We start from the raw sequence: 12,290 nt of genomic DNA on the forward strand, positions 1-12,290 counted from the left end.
AAGTGAATGCCACAAATTTTGATATGGCTAGTCATGGTTTGGCATTGTACATGGTACAAGCCACGAAGAGCAGGGTTCAAGTCTCACTCCAGAAGCCATGCACAAAAATCAAGTTCAAAAGCCTGCTGGAGTGCTATGGCGTACTGCATGGTCATTAGTGACATCACTTAGATGCAATCTTAAATGGGAGCTCCCTCCATCTTCCATTTTCTCAGCTGGACACAAAAGATTATGTGATATTATTTCAAAAACAGCAGAGAAGTTATATCCAGGATCTAACCTTCAATTAATATTACAGAAAAAAAATTATCTGGTCAATGTCACATCAGTATTAATGGGAGTTTATTGCATGCAAATTGGTTTCTACATTTTCTTTATTAGAACATTCATTACACTTCAAAATGCATTTGATTAGCTGTAAAGTGCTTTAAGATATCTGCTAGTTTCACTAGGTATATTTTCAAGGCATCAGACATTTGAACCAATACAAACAGCTTTTGAGTCCAGGAAAAACTGCCTAAAAACAGCCTTTGAATTGGTCCAGTTGCAGATTGCTACAATCCTGAGACTGCAGTGTACAAGGAGACACCCAGAAGCATGTAAACAAGAAACATCTCAACCACGCCTGAAAGACAAAATTGTAGACTCTGAAAAGAACTCTTGCATTAAGAGTTGACATGACCAATTACTGAATCAATGATTGACCATCGCCTGGGGAAAACATCATGTCAGCATCACACAAAAAAAAATTCAAAAGAACAGACAGGGGTACTTTATTCCACACTGTGGTCTATATTCAAACTGCTGAACTTGTTTCTCCCATTCTGTATTTGTCCATCCATAACTTTTGTGAAACCATCTCATTTTGTTTCTCTTATTCATGAATGCATGTGCATATTTGGGGTGTTAAAGGGTTGTAGCTTATAATCCTGGACTCAAAGGGTTGTAGATTATAATCACAAGTAATCAATTTCTGTTTGCCATTTGCTGAAAAGTATGTTTGCCTGCAATAAAGTCAATTTCCCATTAATGATGAAATCTGATGTGAACTACCTTTGTCTTGAATAGCAATCAGACAAAGTCAGTAATTTTTGTGGTTAAGTTTTATCAATCAGGCCCAACCACTCTGAGGCGCTTCACCAACTACCTTCCCTCCATTATAAAATCAAAAGTAAAGATGCTCACCGATGATTCTACAATGTTCAGCATCTTTCCCGACTTCTTAGATATTCCCCTGCTCTTACAAACTATGTCACCACTGATAAGGGCAATGCCTTCGTAATTACCCTAATACTCTGTCCTGCCACCTTCAAGGATCTCTGACAAGCATCCCAAGATCCCTCTGAGCTTCCGAGTGCCTTGCCATTCACTGAGTACTCCTTTATCTTGTTCCTTCTTCTAAAATGCATCACTTCACATTTATCAGGGTTGCTGATTTGCTCACCTGACCAATCCATTTATGTCCTACTGTCACCTAACACCTTTCTTCTCACTTCAATCAAGATCAATCTTTGTGTCATATGCAAACTTACTTACCCTCTCACTCAAGAATTTCTATAGCAAATCCAAACCTTCATCAGTATCCAACTGACAGAGCTTTCGGACACAAAATACTTTGCTTCTGACAAGAAGTGACACTGCTAAGTTCATAGCATGTTTCCTTTTCAGTAAGGCTGCAACCCATGTCCAAATATCCACTTGTTTCCTTCACTGGTCATCTTGTTTAAACTCTGAGAACAATGGAAGACAATCAAACAACAATGTAACCTTGCTTTCTGCTATTCTGCATCATGGTTATGAGAAATATAGTTTTCTACCTGAAATGAGCCTTTTCCCATTATGGGTGCTAGTTCCAAATTCTGCCATTGTCCTCCTCTTTCTTAGGCAGGTTTCTTTTCTGATTGTTTCTCAGATCCAATATTGCCTCATTAGCAGGAATTAACTGAATGTTCATATTATCACAGAATGAATTGCTGACCCACATGATTAATGGAGAATACAGCAATACATAACATAAATATTTACCTGAAATCTTTGAGGTACAGTACCATCTGTAGTGGTAAGGATTAGCTGTTTTGAACTGGAGCTTTCAGGTGTTGTCAGAACAAGTTTGCCTTGGACTGGGCTGTCTCCTTCTTCCAGTATCACCTTTGCTTCACCTCTACCTTCTGGACTGGCCAAAATAAACTGTTTGGAGGCTACAGCTGTGTCTAAAGCCGTTACAATTTGAATCTTCTGTCCCGTTTGTTCATCAGTTACAATCTGCAAAACAGTATTGATAATTTATTTTATAATCTGAGCCATGTAAAATTGTGTTTTAATGTCAGTGTTGGAGCCTACTATCTGGAAATTAAACAAAACCTTTACCTTTTTTTAAGTTACAGTTTTATGCTATTTGTAAAATAGCATTTTTCAGCCATTTATGTTAGTCAGATTACATTTCTGAGATTTGTGCTGGATGCTGTACTCAGTTAGAAAATTACCAAGCAGCCCCAGGATGAGAACTTCAACTGGAACTGAATGTAAATTGACTTGGGCCCAGAGCATTTGGTTGCTCTACAATGAAGTCTCACATGATGCTCCTCATCTATTCTTAACAAATGACATATGTTGAATCAGGCCAAGGTTCAAGCTATACCATCAACCAAAACTTGAATATTGCTGAAATGAGGAACAGTTTGTTAACAGTTTTCATCTTGCACTATTTCAACAGTTCAAAATGGGTGACAGCCTTTCCCTGGGTCATTCCTCAGGGGAATACCTTAACCAATCTGAATCATTCTGTCTAGTTTAAATGTGAGTCAGTCATCACATAATTGGTGCATTCTCCATAGTGATGCCTCTCCCAGTCACAAAAGAGCATTAGAAACAGAAACACAAACAGAAGGCGGCTGTTTGGCCTCATGAGCTTGCTTCGCCATTCAACAGGATCATGGCAGGTCCAACTTCCCTCATATCCACCTTCCTGCCTTTTCCCCTACTGATCAGGAATCTATTTAGGGTGGCACAGTGGCTCAGTGGTTAGCACTGCTGCCTCACAGCACCAGGGACCTGGGTACAACTCTTGCCTCGGGCAACTGTCTGTGTGGAGTTTGCACATTCTCCCTGTGTCAGCGTGGGTTTCCTCAGTTTCCTCCCACAGTCCAAAGATGTGCAGGTCAGGTGAATTGGACATGCTAAATTGCCCGTAGTGTTAGGTGCATTAATCAGGGGAATGGGTCTGGGTGGGTTGCTCTTCGGAGGGTCGGTGTGGACTTGTTGGACCGAAGGGCCTGTTTCCACACTGTAGCGAATCTAATCTATTCATCTCAATTCTTTTTGAATGCACAGTATAAGTGATTTTCCTCTGCTCTGCATAGTTCCTCTGTGCTGCAGTGTGTGTTAGCTCGTTGAAATAATGTTCTGATGCAGTTTCGTTTATGGATGTTGGGGTGATTGCTTCTGTAGTTCAATATTTGGTCCGTGTGTGTTGTTTTCCTGTAGACAGTGGTTTGAAGTTGCCCATTGGCTGTTCGCTCTACCGTGACATCTAGAAATGGCAGATTGTTACTGTTTTCCTCCTCTTCAGTGAATTTTATGCCAGTAAAGATATTACTGATGCTCTTAAAGGTTACCTCTCATTTGTTTTGTTTAGTGATGACAAAGGTGTCATCCATGTAGTGGACCCAAAGTTTGGGTTGGATGGTTGGCAGAACAGTTTGTTCAAGTTTTTGCATTACTGCCTCTGCTAAGAACCCTGATATTGGAGCTCCCATGGGTGTTCCATTGGTTTATCTGTAGGTTTTGTTGTTGAAGGTGAAGTGTGTGGTAAGGCATAGGTCCACTAGCTTGGCGACACTGTCCTTGCTGGTGAAGTTAGTGGTGTTTGGTGTATGTGTCATTGAGTCTTCTAATAGGGTAGTCAGTGTTTCCTTCGCCAGGTTAATGCTGATTGATGTAAATAGGGCTGTTACATCAAAGGAGACCATTATTTCAGCGTGTTCTAACTTAGTGTCTTCAGGAATTCTTGGGTGGAGTGGATGGAGTGGAGTGAGTCTTCTGCTAAGTGTTTTAGTCTTTGGTGTAGTTCCTTGGCCAATCTGTAAGTTGGTGTTCCAGGTAGCGAGACTGTGGGTCTGAGGGGGGCTCCTGGTTTGTGAATTTTGGGTAATCCATGGAAGCGTGGTGTGTCGGATCCGTCTGCTTTCTTTTTTTTCAGACCCACAGTCTCGCTACCTGGAACACCAACTTACAGATTGGCCAAGGAACTACACCAAAGACTAAAACACTTAGTAGAAGACACACTCCACTCCATCCATTCCACCCAAGAATTCCTGAAGGAGGAGATGGAGATTCCTGTCGGAAGACCTGAATGCAGTGACAGAGGTGGCAGACACACAGTTCAACGCCACCACCAAACACACCTTCCCTTAACTCTTCGCGTATGCATTTTGAAGGGATCATTCCCTCTGGTACACCTTAGTCCATTCATCAACCACTAACACTCCCCCACTTCCCATGGCACCTTTCCAATGTAACCACAGAAGGTGCAACTCCTTCAATTTCTCCCTGCTCACCATGCAAGGGCCGAAACATTCTTTCCAGATGAAGCAGCACTTCACCTGTACCTCCTCCAATCTAGTGTATTGTATGCGCTGCACCCAAGGGGACTACTGTGCATTGGAGAAACCAAATGCAGACCTAGTGACTGCTTTGCAAAATACCTCTGGTCTATGCATAGGCACGACCCTGAATTTCCTGTAGCCGGTCATTTTAACACAGCATCTTGCTCGCATACCCACTTCTCTCAGCATGCTGCAGCGCTCCAGTGAATCACATTCCGATCACCTAATCTGAACTATCAACATCCTTTGTCTCCCAGCAGTATATTCCACAACACCCCCAACTATTGCAAAAGTGCTACCCCCTCCAGATTTCACGACAGCCCTGAAGAGTCATCTAGTCTTGAAACAATAGGATTGCTCTCTCCCTGAATGCTGCCTGACCTGCTGTGATCTCCAGCATTTCCTTACCACTGTTCTTAAATCGCGTTAGTCAACCTTCAGCATCTCCCCAATGGCTATCGATAATACAAATATCTCAGCAAGTACCTGTGTGCTAGCTTTCAGTCTTTTGTGCACAAATACCCCCAAGTCCCTTTACATTGCAGCTTTCCTCAATTTAAATAAAATTATACTATTTTATTCTATGTTCTAAAATGAACAATTTAAAAATTTTCCCATGTTCTTTTCCATTTGCCAACTTTTTGCTCAATTTTATAGTACCTCTCTGTAAACTGTGTGTATCCCTCTTGCAACTTGCCTTTCTACCTATTCTTTCTGTTGTCTGTAAATTTGGCTAAAGTACATTCATATCCTTCTGTCAGGTCATTAATGCATATTGTAAACAGGTGCGGTCCTAACATTGATCCCTGCGAATCCTCACTGGGAAAACTCCTCAGTTGCTGTTTCCTGTCCACAAGTTAATTCTCTATCAATGGTAATATGCTACTTCCAACACCATGGGCTCTTTTCTTATACCTTTTGTGAGGTACCTTGTCAAATGCCTTTTGGAACTCCAAATGCAACATATCTACTAGCGACCCGATATCCATTCTAGAGGAAACTTCCCAAAAAACATTCAATAAATTTGCCAGATAAGAGTTTCCTTTCATAAAGCTCACTCTGCTCGATTAGATTATAATTTTCCAAATGTGCTATCACTTGCTCAATAATTGATTCCAACATTTTCCCAACAATAGATGTTAGAGTTATAGCCTTTGATTATCTGTTTTTTCAACTCTCTTTGTACAGCGGTGCCACATTGGAAGTTTTCCAATCCTCCAGTACCCCTCCAGAACACAATGATTTTTGGAAAATTGTGAACAATGCATCTATTATCTGCATAGCTACTTCACTTAGGATCCTAGGGCACCAGAAATAATTTGTTCCATTGAGGTCACAAGCATGATTCCAAGCTTCCAGCTGCCAGTCAATTTAACTGTCTGCTCCATTTCCATTTTAAGTGCTCCACCCTAGGCCTCCTATACCATACTGAGGATTTCTGTTGAGAAGGAGGGTTGTCTTTTTGAAATTATACAGGGCCTTGGTAAGTTCACAGCTGGACCTGTGTGTGCAACTTTGGTCTCCCCACTTAACAAAGGATATACTTAGCATTGAGAGACTGCAACAAAGATTCACTAAGCTGATACCAAGAAAAGAACTGTCCTATGAGTAAACAATGGTTCAATGGGGCTTGTATTCACTAGAGTTTACAAGGTGCGAAAGTGCCTGATTGAATATATATAATTCTAACAGGGTTGGACAGATGAGATGAGATACAACGCTGTTTTTCCTTTTTGGAGACAGTCTAGAACCAGAGAATACAGTCTCAGGATGTGGTGTCAATCATTTAGGAATAAAATGATGAAAGATTCCTTTAACTCAAATCTGCAGAATTTTCTGCCACAGAATGTTGTGGAGGCCAAATTATTGAGTGTATTCAAGAAAAAGATTGATAATATTTTGATATCAAGGGGCATTAGGAGAAAGCAGCAATATCGCTTTGAGTTAGAGGAACAACCACGATGATGTTGAATAGAGGAGAGGCCTGAGGGCTCCTAGATTAAATGTTTCCTGCAAAGCTCAACATCAGCTCAAGGTGTACCTCTTCATCCTTCGATCAGGAACTTTGCAAGCTCCCAGAGTCAACATGGACTTCAACAGTTTAAGAAAAATTTTTGCTCCAATGTTTAACATCTGTTTTGGGATGCCAGCTGTTGGCACTGATGTTTAATTTCATTATTTGTATCTCTACTGAACACATCTTTGGACTTTTTAAACTTGTCTCATTATGACTTCATGCCTCCTTATTGCAATATCATTGCTTTTGTCATTTAATCTCTCCTGTCTTCTATTCTATCAGAGTTTCCAGTTTAATTCTTTTCCACTTCAAACTCCTCTCTTTATGTATTTACATTAAATTAGTTTCAACTCTTCTTTTTCCACTTGTGATGGAAGGGGAAATATTGGATATGGTATGGAGAACATCTATTTCTATTCAAGAAAAGTTTTGTGATGTGGCAGACACACACAATCTTGCAAAAGTGTGAGATGTCTGAACTAACCTTCAAGTTTTTCTGAAGCTGGGATGTTGCGCACTGAGTAAAGCAACACCAGGCAAAACTATGCAGATAAAATGATGGGCGGCACGGTGGCACAGTGGTTAGCAGTGCTGCCTCACAGCGCCAGAGACCCAGTTCAATCCCGCCTCAGGCGACTGACTGTGTGGAGTTTGCACGTTCTCCCCGTGTCTGCGTGGGTTTCCTCCGGGTGCTCCGGTTTCCTCCCATAGTCCAAAGATGTGCAGGTCAGGTGAATTGGCCATGCTAAATTGCCCGTAGTGTTAGGTAAGGGGTAAATGTAGGGGTATGGGTGGGTTTCGCTTCGGCGGGTCGGTGTGGACTTGTTGGGCAGAGGGCCTGTTTCCACACTGTAATCTAATCTAATCTCATTGCTGTGAGGGGAAGCACAGGTTCTGGGGAGGACTAAGGTGACACCTGGAAGGATAGAGGGATACCAGGCAAACCTGCCAGGTTTGAATATACAGATGATTTCAGAATTCAAGTAATGCACTGTCCGCAATACTTACCATGTATAAATACATGAGAACGTTTGTTGAGCTCTATTTCAGTTGTCTCTAGAATGGCGCTTTCTCAATGCATTGGCAAAATAAACCATCGTTAACCTATACTTGAGTCACCTGAGATTGTTTTGTAACAATCTACCTCAACACCTGAAAAGCTCTGTTCCTCTCTTCACAGATGCTACTTGAGCTATTGATTAATTGTTAATTTTTTTAAAATTTTAGTCATAATCAGGTTAATATTTTGCCATGGGCTAAATGGAATTCCATAGCTTCAACTTTAGTCAACGGTATGTTATCAGGGACTTTATAATTGTTTTCTGGAAATCCAAATAATTAACATCTTCAAACAATACAGTCCAATTCATCGGGTATGATTTATTCTTGATAGATCTATGCTGAGTCTCTCTGATCACCTGAAAACTGTCAAAGTATCCAATCATCCTGGTCTTAGTTATAGACTAGTAATTTCCCAAACACAATGGACAAAGAACAGGATAGCACAGGAATAGCTCTTCTGCCCACCAAGGCTGCGCTGACACGTATTGCTTTTCTGAACTAAGAACATTTTGCCTCTACAGTCACATCCCTCTATTCCATGCCTATTAATATATCTGTCAGGAACCTGCCTCTTAAAAATATTGCCAATGTATCTGCATCTACCAATTCCTCTAGGAACGTATTCCAAAAACTTGGCACCCTCTGTGTAAAAAAACATGCCTCTCACATCTCCTTCAAACCTTCCCCCTTTTACCACAGAACTACGCCCTCCAGTAACAGGCATTTCTATCATGGGAAAAAGGCATGTCTAGCTATGCCTGTCAATTTTGCAAACTTCTATCTTCCTGTTAATTAAAACTAACACCCCAGAAAAGCTCACCTCACAATCTACTAAAAGTGTGAGAGTGAAAGAAAACCCCTGATTACCACTGATAAAGCAACAATTTACTAACACGAACAGTGAACACTAAACAAAAATTATTAAAAAACCCGAGCCTCCATTATCTTAATCTGGCCCCAAATCTATTAAAATTCTGCTCCAGTAACACAATTATTAAGTGTTAATTAAATCTCTTAACATCAAAACACAATCACAAGCTGATTGCTATATATTATCAATTCTCAGCACTCTCTGCACCTATCAACTCGTCACATACACATGTGCTGTCACAATCTCTTAGCTCAGCAAAGGCACCTCTCTCTCAAAGTGACCATACACTCTTTTGACTTCATAACATAGGCAACAATCTGGTAAACCATTCCTGTACCATCCGCAAAGCCTCCACATCCTTATTGTGGTTTAGCAAACAGAACTGCATGGAATATTCCAAATGTGACCCAATTTAAGTTTGATACAACTGGAACATGACTTGGCAATTTTTATACTGTATGGCCCGACCAATGAAGGCTAGTGTGCCATATGCCTTCTTGACCACCTTATCCACTTGTTGCCACTTTCAAGGAACTGTGGACCTGTACGCCCAAATCCTTTTGTATATTAATGCTTCAAAGGGAATTGCCATTTACTGTATATTTCCAAAATGAGTCACCTCCATTTGTCCAGATTAAATTCGATCTGCCATTTATCTGCCTAAATCTCCAGCCTATCTATATGCTGCTGTACGCTCTGGCAATCCATCTCACTGTCTGCAGTTTCCCCAGCCTTTGTATCACCTGCAAAGTTACTAATCTGGCCAACTACATTCTCCTCCAAATCATTTATACATTTATTATGAGCAACAGGGGTCCCAACACTGATCCTAGCTCAACACCAAGGTTATTGATCTGTAGTCAGAAAAACATCTTTCCATCACTACTCTGTCTGCTATGATCAAGCCGGTTGGTTCTCTATCCATCTTCTCATTTTACCATCTCACCATAGATCCAGGGATCTTGTGAAAAGCTTTGCTAAACTCCACATAATCATCATGTATTGCACTACCCTCTTGTCACTTCCTCAAAAAGCTCAAATCAAGTATATGAGACATGACTTGCTGCACACCAAAACCCATATTTTTTCGAAATGTGAATATATCTTGTCCTTAAAAATCTTCTCCAATAATTTTCCTCCCACAGACATAAGGCTCACTAGCCTGCAATTTCCCTGATTAGCCCTGCTGCCCTTCTTAAAAACAGGAACATTGGCTATTTTCCTCTGAGACCTCTCCTGCAACTGAACAGGATACAAAGATTTCGTACAGGGCCTCAGCAATTTCCTTCCTTACCTCCCTCACTAGATCCCAACAGGTCCTGTGGACTTATCTACCTAAATGCTTTTCAAAACACCAAACAACACCTCATTTTTTTAATATCAACATGCCCTAGAATATCAGCATACTCCTCTCCAGATTCCCCATCCATTATTATATTCTTACAGGCATCTGTCAGTCTTCAGTTTCCTAAACCTTATGTAAACCTCTATTTTTCTTTTTGATGGAGCTCACAATTTCTCACCATCCAAGGTTCCTGGATCTTGTCATTTTGATCCTTCATTTTCACAGGAACATGCTTGTCCTTACTCTAATCAATTGCTCTTTAAAAGGTTTTTACATGCCAAAGGTGGATTTACCCTCAAACGGCTACCCCCAATCTACATTCCCAATTCCTGCCTAATATTGTGGTAGTTAGCCTTTCCTCAATTTAGTATTTTCACTCGAGGACTACTCTTGTCCTTATCCACTAGTAACTTAAAAGTTACAGAATTATGGTTATTGTTCCTGAAATGCTCCCCCACTGAAACGGGTCATTCCCTAATACCAGGTCACTATAGCCCCTTCTGCAGTTGGATTATTTGTATATTGCTTCAAGAAACCCTCCTGGATTCATCTCACAAACTCCCTCATCCACAAAGAGAGTTTCGAGCAATATAAGGAAGTTAAAAATCATCCACTACAATAACCCTATGGTTGTGGAAAAATATAAACAATCTGTCCACATATCTGATCCTGTAACTCCTGCTGGCTGTTGAGAGACCTGTACTTGAAGAGGAGGTGATGGCCTAGCCGTATTATCATTGAACAGTTAATCCAAAGACCCAGGAATGTTCTGGGGACCCGAATTCGAATCATGTCATTGCAGATGGTGGAGTTTGAATTCAACAAAAAACAAACGACAATAAGAGTCTAATGATGGCCATGAGTCCATTGTCAATTGTCAGAAAAACCCACCCTTCAGGAAAGGAAACTGCCATCCTTACTGGTCTGGCCTACATGTGACTCCAGATCCACAGCAATACGATTGACTTTTAACTGTCCTTTGGCTAGTTAGGGATGCACAATAAATGCTGGCCTAACTGAAACTCTCAACCCACAAATGAATTTAAAAAAATACAATTTCCATGAGAGTGATTACACCCTCCTTACTCCTGAGCTGTATCCATGTGGCTTCAGTAGGCAAGCCATCCAAGGGTGTCCTTTCTCAGTATAGCTGTGATATTCTCCCTAATCACTAATGTAACTCCCCACTGCCTTTACAACCCTCTCTATCTTGCCTCAGACATCTAAATCCCAGAACTGTTAAGCCTCGTGCCTCTCAACCAAGACTTTGTAATAGCTGCAATATCATAGTTATACATATTAATCAAAACTCTACCTGGCATACTCTGCCTTACTGTCATATTATTTATATTAAAACAAATGCACCTTAGACTGCTAATCTCATCATGTTCAGTAACCTCTCCCTATTTGTTCTTTCTCTTAGGATTACTGCTCCTATTAGTCTCAAACTCCTCCTCAGTCATTTCACTTTCTAATCTATTGCTCTGGTTCCCACCCCCTCCAATGCACTAGCAAACGTTCCTGCAAGGAAATTTGTGCCCCTCTGGTTTAGATACATCCTGTACTTCTTATGCAGGTCCCACTGCCCTGGAAGGTATCCAATAATCTAAATACCTGAAGCCCTCATTAAATCGACTGCTTTATAATGCTTTGATGTCCCTCGGTCAACTTTTTGTAAAATAAAGGATTTTATATATTCATCATAAGATGAAGTGTCTATATCACATGCTGTCTGCTACGGTTTAAATGATGCTTCTCTTCACCAATGGTCCCCAGCATACCAAATGTATTCGGCAAAGTAGAGGTGGGAGGGGACAGAATTCTTGAACATTAACTCTCCTAGTGTGTTAGGCCTCCTTGAGCGGCACACTGGAATCAGAACCCACTATTTCTGGAGTAATTATAAAAATTAAAGATTGAAGAAAGTATGCGAAAGTTTCCAATTTACCAGTCCTATGGACCCAGGTTATCAGAAAACACGGACAGGTTTCTGCACTCAACAAAAATGACTATTTATTGCACATAAATAGACTCTCGTCACAGATAAATAATTATGAAGTGTTGTCATATAACTTAACTAGTCCTTGGCAATGGGTTTCATCTGCCTCACGTACAAAAGGTTTGAAAGTGTGCTGTCTTCACTTTACTACATTTAAACCGACCGACTCCCACAGCTACCTAGATTACACCTCCTCCCACCCTGCCCCCTGTAAATACGCCATCCCATATTCCCAATTCCTTCGCCTCCGCCGCTTCTGCTTCCAGGAGGACCAATTGCAATACCGAACAACCCAGATGACCTCCTTCTTCAAAGACCGCAATTTCCCCTCAGACTTGGTTGACGATGCTCTCCACCGCATCTCCTCCACTTCCCGCTCCTCCGCCCTTGAA

At 41.0% G+C, this 12,290-nt stretch overlaps 1 protein-coding gene across 1 annotated transcript in view; it reads right to left on the bottom strand.

The window, feature by feature from the left end:
* nr2c2 (nuclear receptor subfamily 2, group C, member 2) overlaps window positions 1-12,290 on the bottom strand; it is a 195,336-nt gene that overhangs the window by 143,015 nt on the left and 40,031 nt on the right. The window contains exon 4 of the mRNA XM_043708418.1: window positions 2,026-2,262. Coding sequence (XP_043564353.1) covers window positions 2,026-2,262 — 237 coding nt within the window. The remainder of the gene's footprint in view (window positions 1-2,025; window positions 2,263-12,290) is intronic.

This window comes from Chiloscyllium plagiosum, chromosome 18, assembly GCF_004010195.1.
Source record: "Chiloscyllium plagiosum isolate BGI_BamShark_2017 chromosome 18, ASM401019v2, whole genome shotgun sequence".
Taxonomy (NCBI): Eukaryota; Metazoa; Chordata; class Chondrichthyes; order Orectolobiformes; family Hemiscylliidae; genus Chiloscyllium; species Chiloscyllium plagiosum.